Source organism: Micrasema longulum, unplaced genomic scaffold (assembly GCF_059751315.1).
Source record: "Micrasema longulum isolate JH-2025_06_02 unplaced genomic scaffold, ASM5975131v1 h1tg000220l, whole genome shotgun sequence".
Classification (NCBI taxonomy): domain Eukaryota; kingdom Metazoa; phylum Arthropoda; class Insecta; order Trichoptera; family Brachycentridae; genus Micrasema; species Micrasema longulum.
The window spans coordinates 739,014-754,623 of record NW_028277425.1 but is presented as its reverse complement, the minus strand read 5'-3'; the positions used below and the strand labels follow the sequence as shown (position 1 = coordinate 754,623).

General features: G+C 33.0%; 1 protein-coding gene across 2 annotated transcripts in view; it reads right to left on the bottom strand.

The window, feature by feature from the left end:
* Positions 1-4,052: 4,052 nt before the first annotated feature.
* Positions 4,053-15,610, bottom strand: part of LOC148283585 (uncharacterized) — a 132,983-nt gene continuing 121,425 nt past the window's right edge. The window contains exon 11 of one of the 2 annotated variants that reach the window (XM_088243618.1): positions 4,053-4,892. In XM_088243618.1, coding sequence (XP_088099744.1) covers positions 4,800-4,892 — 93 coding nt within the window. In that variant the 3' untranslated portion in view covers positions 4,053-4,799. The remainder of the gene's footprint in view (positions 4,893-15,610) is intronic. The other variant, XM_088243619.1, reaches the window with a different exon arrangement.

The following is a 15,610-nucleotide window of genomic DNA, read 5'->3' as shown; positions in this document are numbered from 1 at the left end:
TCGCAAAACACATGTTTTCCTGTTTAATTTTCAAGTTTTGTCACTGTTGCGTCTAATAAATCAGATTTTATTCACAACACATTTTTAAACACTAAAATTCGTTGAAAAAATTGACACTTTATGAGGCAAGAAATAAGAACCCTTCTATGGTAACCAGGACAGGGTAAACAATGCAACGGAAACAGAAAAAGCGACCATAGAGTTAACTGCAGACTGAATAGATAATAAAACAACTTCTTCTTCTTCTTATGGTTCCTCTCCCCGATGGAGGTTGGAAATCATCATTGCGATTATTACTTTATTGGCAGCTGCCCTGAACAAGGACTGAGTGCTGCAATGGAACCAGTCGCGCAAGTTCTTCAACATTAAATTAAAAAAACAAACAAAACATTAAAAAATATATATTATTTCTCTCGCAACATAGACTCCAGGCATGATTTAGAACACAACACATGTTTTAATGTGGCTAAGAATCCTGAAAATACTATTGAAATAAGAACAAACATCGCGTAGAATTCTAACAATAAAAACATTGAACAGAATATAATAGTATAATACGACTTACAAAATATGAGCATGGTCCAGGAATGAATTTTTAAAATAACTAAATTCATAATCTCTCAAAATTTGTTAATAATATGGTCAACTGTGAGATTTCAAATGTTGTGCTTTCGAAATGTTAACTTTTATCAGAAATTATTCTTAATTCGACTTAATCCTAATGATTACAACTTTACAAATGGAATTGAAATATGGTATAAAATTTACCTTAATCTAGTGAAAAGCAACATTCAGTCATACTTAGTTGAAAATGGAGATGGATAAAATAATTTTAAGCACACACACAAAAAGCAAGTAACTAATGATGGCGCGCGCCAGAAATAAAGAATTTAAAAACAATTTTATGTTGTTGAATCTTTTTACACTCTGACTAGAACAATGGAAATATTTATCATTTTTACCCAGAGACAAGTTATTGAGAGACCAAGTTTAACCATATTCGCACATACAGAACCATGTTTCTTAAAAAATATATCTTTATTAAAAAAGCAGAGTTTCTCGTCAACTTAACATGAACATTTATTAGATAGGTTTTTTTTTATGCATCTACAAACCAAATTTTCTTGGTCCATAATGCTAATACAAATAAATATTTTGCTTTGAAAAAATATAGAAAGTAACATTGATGCTTTTCTGTATTTTTTTTATGAGCCAAAAAATACTTGAAATAACGAGTTTTTAAAGAAAATACTACATTAAAAAAAAAAATCTAACGATATTAATCTAATTTGGTTATGAAAACAACATGACAACAGAATGAGTATTAAATTTGAGATTTTCATTGGCCCTTTGTTCGTGCTTTCACCTGACATGATCTTACAGATGAAATTCAACTTTTTCTATAAAATTAGCGTGAATTTTTCATAAAAAATATTAGTGCTGTCAGTCACATGCTACCGATACAAGAGTATCACTATATGATTGCGAAGATAATTTAATATTTTAAAGCTGTTAATTTTTTTTCATTATTTTGAAATTTTGGCATCTGTCAAAACAAAATATTATTATATTCATTTTTAAAAAATGATAAAGTAATGTACTTTCATAAAATTATTGAATTTCAATAATATATTCTACTTACCGAAAATACAATCATTAGAGGGAAAAAAATAGTAATCAAAATTATTTTATTTCTGTCTTTAATACATTGTTGCATGAAAGATGATATGATCAGATAAAATCAGTCAAAGCTTTCAATTATATCATAATAGCTACATCTGTACTATGGTTAATTGTGTTCATTGAAAGCTTACACTTTACAAAAGTTTAATTTTGCTTCTGAAAGAAGTTAGTTTTTGAATGAATATTTTATTATTGTCATTACACAAGACCAGATCTCTACCTTGTTGTGGTGAGGAGGCTTGGGTATTTCAAAGATTCACCAAGATATGCTGGCGGTATTGACTACCAAAAGGGGCCCCCATACCAGACAGGTTGGTGTTGAGAAATCAGACGAAAGAAAATCAAAAGGTGGACTATGCCTGAGTGGGTAGGTTGAGCCGACCTCAGGGGTTACAGGGCAAGGCTCGGGAGCGTACGGCTAATCATCTAACCTTTAAGGTTAGTTGATTACTAAGCCCCCACAAAATGCATCAACACCGGCATTCCTCATACCCAACCCGGCAACTTTGAACAGATAATGAATTTGGAAAAATCACTCCCATCTAACAACTCTTCCCTGCGCATCGATTCTTTTAATGTGCAATGCAAGTCCTCGGAAAAAATATCCACGCAACTCGTATCATGGACAAATATAAATTAGATATTCTTGGTATAAGCGAGGCGCATTAGAAAGGATCTGGGAAGGATGCCTTCTATAACTCTCTTCACGCGATTATCGCATCTCTACCAAGAAGATACCGCGTGATAGTAATTGACGATTTGAATGCAAGAGTCGGAACAGACCTATCATTTGGCACATTGGTGATGGGAAAGCATGGCCTCGGGCAAGTTAATGACAATGGTAGAAGGCTGATAGAGTTTGCCACAATCAGCAACCTTATCATTGGTGGAACCCTATTTCTCCATAAATATACTTGGACTTCACTGATGGAAGAACGAAAGCGCAGCTAGATCTCATGGCGCACTAACCGAAAAGAACTCCTAGTTGTCAGGACCTATAGAGGGGCCGACATTTAAAGTGACCACGAGTTAGTCGTTGCTAAGATCTGGCTGTAGCTCAAACGTCTTCCAAGACCTCCTCGGCAAAAGACAGTCGACGTGGAGTAACTTAAATTAGTTAGTCTGATGACACGAGACAGAGATTCAAGGACATGGTCAGTCAATGCATTCAGCTGGTTGATGACCAACCCCCCACTTATTAAAGCGTAGTAGGGAAATCTCAAATCAGTACTTGTTTCTTCCGCGAACGATATTCTCAGCTTGAAACAGGGTAGAAGAGCCATTTGGATTTCAGATAGTACAAGGGAGAAAATAGAGAAACGCGCCAAACTTAAAGCACTGAAAGATAGTGAAGATGATCATAACCAAGTGGACAGCCGTAGAGATGACTATAGGCACCTATAAGCCTGAGCAAACACGAAATTTAAACACTATAAAATGCCATTTCTATATCAACTGTATAATTTCAAACTTGAACATTACACGGCGTTGCTCGGTGATCATGACTTTCTCCTCAATATGCAATGGCAAGCAGGCCTCCTTATAGATAGGTATATAATCAAACAATCAAACTCACAAATGGTAAATCGTAGCGGAGTGAAAATGAGACACATGTAAAATGGCATTTATACATTAATCAACAGAGCTGCTTTCAAGCCAAACTTTCCTCGGTTTTATTCGATATAAAAACAAACTCATTATTTGTAAGCTAAGCAGGGTAAAAACTCTAGTTAATAGGGAAATATCACTTTTTTTTTAAACATTTTTAAAGTTATAAAGATCTATGAAATACTGTCCAGTAAAAAAAATTTTTTTTGTTAATTTTTAGTAGCATAAAAAACACTATTATTAAATAATTAAATAATTACATTTGGCGTTTTGGATTCCCGCAAAACAGTCATACCATTGGCCACGCCCCTAATACATCACGATTAATGTTTATTTTTTCCTGGCCATTGAAATTGGTGTAGAACATCACGAATCTTGACATCACAACAACTAAGGCCAAACACGTCACGTTTTTCTACTAACATATTTTTATTGAATTTATTTTTTACATTTATGTATGAAAACATTTCTCCACAATATCAATATTGATTTTGAAAATACAATTAATTATTCTAAATCCATTTCATATATTTTTATTGGTAATCGTAGTATGTGATATTTCCCTATTATAAAAACTCAAGTAACAAATAGGAAATCTTTTTCTTAAAATACCAAAGTGTCGAAAAATCGACACTTAGTAGATGGCTAAGTAACAAATGAAAGAACGCTCAAGTTAAGAAAAGAGGACAAATTGAATTGAAAAAAGTTAGTTGAAATTAAAGAAAAGTTTATTTTTTATTGCTTCAGTTGCTTCAGCTAACTTTTCTTCTTGCAACCCGTTTAGCTTATTTTGCCAATAAAGTAACTTTTATTCAAGTAAACTTAACTTTTTCCAATACAGCGGCCCGTTAAAAAATACCAATTTACATGCATTTAAATATTTTATATTATTTTTTTCCCAAGGAGCAGACACTTTTCATCTCTATTTAAGAAACCTCATTAACGATTAATCCATATTGTAATTAAATAAAATTGAAATCAAAATACAAATTTTGGATAAGACACATATTCTTTACATACATGTTATTGACCACTTATTTTACTGCATCACATCAAGATCTTAGTAAAACATGAAACAAATAGAAATCCTAACATTAAAAATTATATTAAAGCAATAGCGCTTAACAAAAACGATGAGAACATTTTCTCCATGATAATAAAATTACATATAAAAAAATGAAAAATATTTAAAAACAGAATTTTAAAATTTTGGTAAAAAAATATACATAACTATTACAGGAAAAAATATAGAACATCATTAAAATATGAAAATTTAAATGAGAAAATAAGAAATGCAAAATACACCATAAAACGTTTAACACATTTTTTTTTCTTAAAAAAAAGGAAAACAAAACCAACATATAAGCAATAAAATATATTGCTTTAAAAAATACAATTGTAATTTAAATGCCCGATGAGTATGAATTATTTTTAGAATACAGGTAAACCACCTTAAATTAATTTTATGGACCAAGAGCAGGCAAAATTGTATCAATTTCGATGTCACCTTAATTTGGAGAATCTTCATCTTCTTCTTCACTTTGGTTCCTGTGAGCTGTTTGAATAGACTCCAATATTTGCTTGTGCTCGTGGTGTTGTATCTGAAAGTCACAAATATAATTTTCAACATCCAGCGAAATAAACTTGAAAAATCAGTGACAAAATACTGACAGAAATATTTGCTAAGCATAAAAGTTATCTTCAAGTTTTTTTTACTGATAATGTAATTTTATTTCAGACAGCAAAGCTGTTCGTATAAGAGAATATAAAATAGGGTTATGGAATAACACAACACAGTAAATATACATATTAACAAATTACAATAAAGATGGAGAACATTTTAGGAAATATGGAAGTCTAGGCATTTACAGAGCTTGTGACCTGTCACCGCCTGGTTTGAGTGACCACTTTACACACTGTGTATTTTGCCTATGTTCGAACATCCATATTTCTTCAACTCTTCCATCTGTTGATTTTAGAAAAGTTTAAAAACGAAAAATCATTATTGTTGTGAAGAGATTTATCTGACATTACCATATCAGATTCATCTGAATCACATATATATTATATATATATGTAGATGAAAATTTGATAATTGAAAACATGAAAGTCCAGGTAAGCCGATGACACCTTTAGAAAGAGAATGAAGAAGCACAAGAGTGGGAGAGATAGAAAATATAAGACTCGCCAATTGCGCAACACCGACCATAAATAAATCTCATTTCTAAAATAATTAAATATTATTTTTTCACAATCACAATGATTATTAATATATCATTATAATTCATTCACAGTTAGTAATTTTGCATCATTTTTATTTTGATTCGTGTCAGTGAACTTTTACTTAATTCCATTTTACTACAGTATGTATCTTTATTAAGTCATAAAATATAATAAAAGTTACAAAATAGTATTACACATAATATAATTCTATAAGTATTATCATCTATTGCCAGCATGAAAAAATACTAATACAGTAATTGCAATAGGCATGGATTTAAACTTTCTACAGAAATGTGATACCCGAAATGTCTCCACGAAGTGCAAACAACACATAGCATAAAACACAGAGAATGCATTTAATATCTGATTGACAGTTAAAATCTAAAATGTTAAATTTTCTTGTATTTAGGTATCATTTTTATAATTCATATTTCGTGATTTAATTACATTCAATAAAAGATGAAAAGCTTTATCAGTGTCGAAAAATACCCATTTTTATTTCATTGAAATTGTAGGTATGAACATAAAAGTGTATTATACATACAGTGACTCGCAGTGATATTCGTATAAGCGCGCATTCGTATTTTTGTGTTGAATATCTGTGAAATTATTATGTATATTTTCATCCTCTATTTTGATTTTACATTCTAAAGTATTCTGGAAATGATTTCAATCAATAAATGTAAACAAACTATTCACAAAAATATACTTAAAATATGAAACACTCGGCAATACAAAATTGCACCTCATATTGATATTCGTACAGCCCGGCACATGCGAAAGAAGAGCATGTTAAAACTTGTTCATTTGGAAAAAAAAATTGCGTCATCTTCATTATACATATTTGACATTATTCATATTGAATTATTACATGATTTATCACTTGAGGAATCATCTCACGGTGGTAAATTATTTGAATAATTGGTCGAAAATCTAAAAATCACATCCGTTGATGCGTGTGAAATTGTTATTTCACTTTTAAAAAAGGGACAGACGTATCGTAATATTGCATAAAACAGTCACTCTACAATATAGTTCAATATAAACAGCTATTTCAAGCAAAATCAAATAGTGGACACGTTGAAAACGGGCTTCAAGTGACCTGAAGTTCAAGTGAATGAAAATTGTTAGTTTTCCAAAACTGGTTTCTTTAGTTTAACAGCATAAGGAATTTCCTGTGAGTTCAGAAACTATAAAAAAAAATTGGGAAAAATTAATTATGAAGGTTGGGTGCCAAGAAAAAACCATTTGTAAGTGATCTAATTAAGAAACATAAATTAACATTTGAAAAAAAATCTCAACACAGCAAATTCTCGACTATCCTGGAATGGTGTGATATTTTGTGATAAATGCAAATTTGATATATTTGGGTCAGATGGACGAAGAAATTAATGGCAAAATCCAAATGATGAATTAAATCATAAAAAAAACATTTCAGATGTAAAGATCTGTGATGTTTTGGAGTTGTATATCAACCCGGAAGGTGTGTAAACATCCATTTATCGACACAACAATGGAACAGCATATTCATCTGAACATTTTAAATGAAAAGTTTAAACAAAGTGCTAACTAAATTGATCAAGATCGAGTCATTCAAGTTCTACTCAGATACTGACGCGAAACCAAAGTCATGGCTATTGTACTGTCCAAAAGAATTAAAAACGTCACCACCATCATCGGATCTTAATCCTTTTGAAAATCTGGGCCAAAAGTTGGGTTCTGTTTATGGAAGCATTAACGCCAAAGACCTAAAATCTTGACTGATGGATGAATGGAATAAATTCAACATTAAATACTCCAAAAAAATTGTATTTTCTATGCCTAAAAAACTCAGTGTATGATAAAGTATTAATTTTTTTGGTTGTTTCATGGATATTTTGGTTTTAAATTAATGATGTCGTTAGATAGTTTTGTCTGTACGAATATCAGTGTGAGGTGAAATTTCGTATTAGTGTGTGTTTCTTATTTTTTGTATATTTTCGCGAGAAGTTTGTTTACATTTATTGATTAAAATCATTTGCAGAAATTTGCAGGATGCAAAATCAAAACAGAGAATATATATATAAATTAATTTCACAGATATTCAACACAAAAATCCGAAAACGCGCTTATACGAATGTCACTGTGAGTCACTGTACATAATGTAATAATATAATGAACAAAACTTTGTTAAGAGAGCATTGAAAAAATCTTCAGAGATGTAAAAAAGATCACCTCAGTCAATAATGCAAAAAGTGATATTGTTTAACATAGAGATAGCTCTTCCATCCGCAGAATGGTCCTGTATATAATGTTGAACAGTATAAGCTGACGCTGACTGGGGTAATTATGGGAAACATAAAGGTTAAATGCTCCACATTATTTCAGGATTATCGACAATACTGGGCGCAATGATCTAAAGAAATGCCTAGTTACACAATTCCTTAATGTGTTGTAAACAAGCATACCCTGAAGAAACTCAGTAGGATAGAGCCACGGATAATATCCACACTCTCTAGTGTAAAAAGAGTATGAACTGTATTTTGTACCTTATCCACCACACCTTGCCAAAATCAACAAACCGATTTATTAATTCTACTATGCACCAATGAGTTTACAGAATTCTCAGTAGGTACTCACAGCAAAAACCATGTATGGCTAACATCTTTGATGCACTACGAACTTCTCCGTTGTGATCATGAAATGTCGGAAAATTCACAAAAATAATGTCTAGGACTTTAAACAGTCCAATAAGATTCCGGTAATTTGTTTTGCGGTGGAAAATGGGGTTTTATGGGCCCTTGTAAAACGTGACTTTGACAGATTGAACAGCAACTTTCTTTATCTTCCCCATTTGCATAGGTTCAGAAAAGATATTCTGATATTTGCCCGGAAAGTACAGAAATTGCCATAAGTCGCAAGCCTCAGAAAAAGTTTAAAACTAGAATTAAACATGCGTAAGTAAAAGAACATGAGTTGGTTGTTTTTCAAAAATCCTCGCAATCGTTAATAACTAAATTTTTAAATGCCATCATGCATTAAAAATGGGAATTCACAAAAAAATATTCATTTATGTAACAATAATATTTACTTACTTAAAAATTACCTATCCTTATAAACTAACAGCTAATTTTTCTAAGATACACGAAAACGTTACTTGTTTAATGTAAAGATACAAATATAGCGAAACCTCTATCTATCGTTTTAAAGGGACTTATTGAAAACTAAGAATGAAGGGAATCACACTGCGGGAATATTTATGGAAAAAATATTATATTTGTTATCTCCCGAGTAATCCTAAGTACGTCAAGTTACATATGATTCAGTTTCGTGAATTGTTGGCAATCACAAAAAAACATTTGTTTAGTTACAATATTTGAGTTTGTCCAAATGTTCGTAGACAAAAGACTGGATTTCACCCCCTCGGGAGTCATTAAGATTTTTAAAACTGTATGTAACAACCGAAAGACAAAAATGAATATTATTGAATTAAATAGGTTTAAAATTCATAGTTGAAACTTAAGATACATCCAAATGACATAGTTTCTCTAAAAATCGGTTTTAATCTATGGACACTGGCGTTTTTGTTTCAAAGCTTTGGACACTGCCGGTTTTGATGTGTTTACATGACAATGCCACACACGTTTGTATGAAATATTAAATGGCCGCCGTTGCAGTTGGAGTGTCCTGATTGGTCACTAGAAAAACTACCGCTATTGTTTCGGAAAGATCTTTACAACATCTAAACTTCAAATCTAAAATTAGATGTTTTAATACCATTTTTGTTTAAAACATATATTCTATGGAGATAATACTATAAAGCTTTCTAAACAAAACTGCATATATAACTCATTTTCAACTGTAGGTGGACACTTTCGCCTTTGTTTCTATATGCCTCATATGTATTATGTTACATAAACAATACCAATCCTGATGATGGACACTCTAACGTGATCTGAAATGTCAGAATTCAATCTTCGAAAAATCGTACACAATTCAATTAATGAAAGAATTTTAAAGGTTGAAAAGCACAAAAACTTAAATAATTAATGCGGTAAAATCGAGCTTAGAGAAACGATGGATGCTATCAGTTTTGTGTGAAATGATTTCGGGATTAAAATATAATAATATGCAATAATAAACACAAAATATTTTGTCAATAGTTTTAAAAACAATTTCTAGCATGTTTCTTAAACATGCAATTGTAAAAAAAGGCTCTGAAGGATCCTAAGTAACATGCGGAACACTGAGAGAAAAATCCATAGCATGGTGTAGTGTAAATAAGTAGAACACAATTTTGACACTAAAAATATATTTTTAGACCACCGTAAAATTGTTTTATTTTTATGAATGTTAAAAAATCAGTAATAAATATATTAAGTATGTGTTTATCGCTGACCGTCATTAAACAAGTACAGTAAAACCCCATATTTATTTTTTTCAAGGGAACAAGAAAAAAAGTGTAAAACTGAGGAAAACACAAAAGTGAGGAAACGAAAAATGTATGAAAAAAAACGGAATTACATAAAAATAATAATAATTTGATAGACTATTTATGGTGTAAATATGTTTCCAGAAAAATTGTAAAATCTGTCATTATTAAGGATTGTTAATATTTAACATATTTTCGATGATTTCATTAAAACTAATTTAATAATTTTCAAGCAGTATTATGTATTCTGTTTTTTATTTACTTTAAGAACATGTTTGAATAATTTCATATGGATAATTTAAAAAAATTCAATTGAAATTTTAAATGTGCATATAAAAGATAAAATTTTATTTACATGGTATTTACTTTTTTTTCTAAAGCATCACTAAAAAGGACTGTCTCAAAACACCCAAGCAGGGGAGCAAATAGGCCTATGAACAAAGAAGTAAAATGAACTATCATTTATTTATTAATCCCAGAAATTCCCCTTTTACAATAATTGCCTAATGAGTCTGTCAATTTCTAGAAAAATATAATTTTGAAATCATTATTTATCTGTCTATTTACAAATATAATGTGCTTTATTGATTGAGCTTTATGTTTATAATGTCTTTTAATTTAAAACAGTGCAATATTTTGAATACATATTACTTCAATATTTACCAAGACTCGGTCTTAAAAAAATCCATCAAAACCTGGATTGCTCCCAACATTCCACATTCAGTCATACGTAGTGATGACAAAATGAGTCAATGATTAAATTTATTGATGTATTTAAATGTTAAAAAAACAATTTTCTAGTAAACATTTATCAACAGACAAGCATTTTTTTACCACCTCCATTGTGGGTAATAACGTCCAATATAATCATACCCCTGTCCGCACCCGATTGAGTGTAGTGCACTAAACGCAGTGCCCTATGCACTGCATTAGTGCACTTAATGCAATTATTATTATGGATAACTTATATAGCGCCATTTTTGTAATAAAATACCTCAAGGGCGCTTTACATAGTGATTCTATTGTTAAATTAATTTAATTGAAGCTTTTAAATTTTTAATTTAATTAAAACAATTTATTTTGTTGTCACATACTACGGATTTATTCAAATGATTTAGAGAACAAGTGGGTTTAAAGTTTTTTCCGAAACATCACTTCACTTTCACAGCCTCGCACCTCTGCCGGGAGAGCATTCCATGCCATAGGGCCTGCGATCGCAAATGCGCGTTCACTAAATTTAGTGCGCTGTTTGCGTAGAGGTATAATAACTTTTCCTCTCGCCGTAGACGTAGCTGATCTAAGCGTGAGACGCCTGTCAGCTAGTTTATCTGGAATGCATAGTTCCCTTAGATATTCCGGAGCAGAGTTGTGCAGTGACTTATACATTAGCCAACAGAGTTTGTATTCGACCCTCTGTGGAAAACGTAGCCAGTGTAGTTCCCGAAGTAGTGAAGTGATATGACTGAACTTAGAGATTCCGAAAATAAGTCTCGCTGCGGCATTCAATACAGATTGTAGGCGAGTCATTTTGTTCATTGGTAGACCTGCATAGATACCATTACAATAATCGACTCTAGACACTACAAACGCATTTATTAATTGACGGACGGCATCAACCGGCAAATTTTTGCGTATGCATTTAATTTGTCTCAGCTGGTAGAAGCATGAACTTATCGTTCTACTAATTTGAGCGTCAAGAGATAGGTCAGAATTGACAAACTCCCAGTAGTTTAACGGTGGGTAAAGCGGTACTCCCTACATTGGGTAGAGCCGTATCCTGGATCAAATTCTGTCGTCTGGCTGAAGCCACTCACAGTTGTTCAGTTTTTGATGGGTTAAATGTTAGTCTGTTTTCAGCCATCCAGTTTCCTATTTTCTTGATGCATCCATCAATTATCAATCAATCCACGGCGGCCTCCGTGGTGTAGTGGTCAAGACGCTTGACTCACGCACGGGAGGTTTCGGGTTCGATTCCCGGTGAGAACACAAAAATTAAAATGTGATTTTTCTTAAGCCTGGGTGCTCTGTGATGTAATTCACCACTGTAATTAGGCCTCCGGCCTGTTGTGGTGCAAAAAAATAAAAAATAATAATAAATTGACAAGCACACTTCTCTCGCCTGGTTTGCAATAAAAATAAATCTGCGTATCATCTGCATAGCAGTGAGACCACAATCCACATTCTTTGATAATGTTCTCTATATCTTTAGTGTTAAGGCGATAAAGAAGTGGTCCGAGTACTGACCCTTGAGGCACTCCTGTAGACACCCGAAAGTTGGTTGAGCTTTTACCCTGGAAAACAACTGCATATTCTCTTTTATTAAGATATGAACTGAACCACATATATGCCTGATCACGGATACCATAAGTTTTCTCCAGACGTTCAAGCAAAATATTATGGTCTACAGTATCGAATGCAGCACTCATGTCCAGAAGAGCCATCAACACCAGATTGTTTGTTACATGAAGGTAAGATGATCAACCTTACGCTTCAGATGCCAGACCAGTAACATGAAATATCGCAATGTAAGAACCACCTTTTTACTCCACATTTCATGTTGACTTTCCCAGGAATAGTACTCGGAACCACAAACATGGTAGGCGAACGCGCCAACCACGACACTATGAAGTGGACCTATCCCCACTCGAAATCCTTATTCAGGATTTTTATCTGATTATAGTAAGGGTTACTTTTACAAAGATGACGTAAGTAAAAATTTTAACTGCACGGTTCGCGCCTTACCGGCATAGGCAAGTAAAGAAAGAAACGAATCATCTGCGTTGAGGGAAAGAGAAAGAAATATTTGTTTTGTTTACTCAGCGAACGAAGCGCCTAAAAAATTGATTGCAATTGAAACAAATATCACCTAATTAGGGAATACATGTTTACGATAATTCTTCGCTGTATGTACCCACTATTTAAGCATTAGAAGCAATGCAATGTTTACATTCGGCGCCTGCTGACTGGCTGGCTGAGATACGGACTCTTAACACATCTAGCAAGTTGCGTTATCTACGCATTTAAAATTTTTCATAAAAATCAACATTTTCGGCACATATACCTAGTCCTGCCATAAATACGGTTACACGAGTTCAAAAATTCATAAAATGTAAACAAAAGCAGGTAGACACCCGTAACCTTTTTTCAGGTAAAGTACCAACCCTTATGCTATTGCTATAATTAGTCAGTCGTTGAACGTCAACGAGTAAACATGGAGTGGGGTGCTAAAGAAAACCGAATCGCTGTAATCGCATTACACAAAGTTGGGAAGAAGCCGGAAGACATTTTTAACACCCTAAAACTTTTAAGTATCAGTCGCCAGATTGTGTATTGAACTATTAATTGGCTCAAGAATATTCAAAGTGCTGAAGACTGACAAAGATCTGGACGTACTCAAACTGTGCAGACTCCAGGAGCTATTAAGGCTGTCAGAAGCAGAATTCATAGAAATCCGCTCCGTAAACAAAAAATATTGTCCAGGGAGATGAATATATCGACTCGAAGTATGTCTCGCATCATCAAATCTGACCTAAAGATGGGGGCTTACCGAAGAAGCACTGGTCTTTTGCTTACTCCACCTTTAAGGGACATTAGGAAGACCAGAGCAAAAATGCTTGTTTCACAATACGTGAATAATTTGCATTGCAAAATTCTGTTTTCTGATGAAAAAATATTTAACATTGAAGAAAACTTCAACAAGCAAAATGATCAAGTGAATGCTCATAGCTTTCGAGAAGCCGCTCAAGTTCATCAAAAAGGTCATCATCCAGCAGCCGTGATGATTTGGTGGGGTGTCTCCTACGAAGGGGTTTCTGAGCTTCATTTTTGTGCGCAGGGTGTGAAGACAAGTGCAAAATCATACCAAGATGACATTTTAGAGAAGGTTTTTAAGCCTCTCAATGACACAATGTTCAATTCGAGACATTGAATCTTCCAGCAAGATGCTGCTCCAGCTCATAAGGCAAAATCTACCCAGCAATGGCTGGAAAATCACATACTAGAGTTTATTAGAGCTGAAGATTGGCCTTCTTGAGTGTGAAAAAGCAGTGGCCAATTTTCCCATGGATATCGTGCGTGCTGCCATTGACGATTGGCCGTCACATTTAAAGGCCTGTGTGAAGGCAAGAGGAGGACATTTTGAATAAAAAAATTTTTTTCAATAAGTGGAATATGCATGTTGGCCCAGAAATAAAAAAAAAACTTTTATAAAATTAATTGCTTTTTTATTATAATAGAAACAGTTTGTAGCAGTATTTATGGCAGGACTAGGTATATAGTAGGATGCTGTCCAAACCAGCATAAAACTCATATTTAGCATATTGAGGGTTGGACGCTTTCCACATAACCACGTCCAATTATGATGCTTAAACAGCAGTTAAATTAGTGATCACGTTTCAATATTTAACAGACAGTATTCATAAACTTTGACATTTATAAATACAATGCCTAAGGGGTTTACGGTATTATTTCGGATTTCTGTTGATGCCGCCCGTCAATTAATAAATGCGTTTGTAGTGTCTAGAGTCGATTATTGTAATGGTATCTATGCAGGTCTACCAATGAACAAAATGACTCGCCTACAATCTGTATTGAATGCCGCAGCGAGACTTTTTTTCGGAATCTCTAAGTTCAGTCATATCACTCCACTACTTCGGGAACTACACTGGCTACGTTTTCCACAGAGGGTCGAATACAAACTCTGTTGGCTTATGTATAAGTCACTGCACAACTCGGCTCCGGAATATCTAAGGGAACTATGCATTCCAGATAAACTAGCTGACAGGCGTCTCCCGCTTAGATCAGCTACATCTACGGCGAGAGGAAAAGTTATTATACCTCTACGCAAACAGCGCACTAAATTTGGTGAACGCGCATTTGCGGTCGCAGGCCCTATGGCATGGAATGCTCTCCCAGCAGAGGTGCGAGGCTGTGAAAGTGAAGTGATGTTTCGGAAAAAACTTAAAACCCACTTGTTCTCTAAATCATTTGAATAAATCCGTAGCACGTGACAACAAAATAAATTATTTTAATTAAATTACAAATTTAAAAGCTTCAATTAAATTAACTTAACAATAGAATCACCATGTAAAGCGCCCTTGAGGTATTTTATTACGAAAATGGCGCTATATAAGTTATCCATAATTATTATTATTATTATTCTAAGATCGCTGCTCATATGAAGTTTGCACGCTTGTGAAGACTATGGAATTATTGAAATTAATATATTAAATCTTTAATTTATCAAAGAAACTTGTTATTATAAAAACACATTACATTCAATGAATGAATAATTCCTAATACGATATTTCAGCAAGTATATTGATACAATAAATGCAAATGAAAACATAATATGACCATGATTTGAAAATCCCATTCCATTCCAAGTCTATGTTCAATACCACGCAGAAAGTAAAAAAATAAAATATTTTAGGTTAACTATCAAAAACTACTTTTAAATTAATAAAATTTAAAGCCATTTAAAGTGGAATGAAAGTACAGAGAAACCTCGTTTAACAAGCAACTCTCATAACAATGAATTTGGATAAAAAGACAATCAAATTGTAAATATGAACAACTCCCTAGGGAGAAAATCCAGCCAGTCTGCAAGCATTTGGACATACTTTATCTGGTAAAAGAAGAAGTATACAAAATCGGAAAATTGTTTTCGGGCGTTGCCTAGTAGGT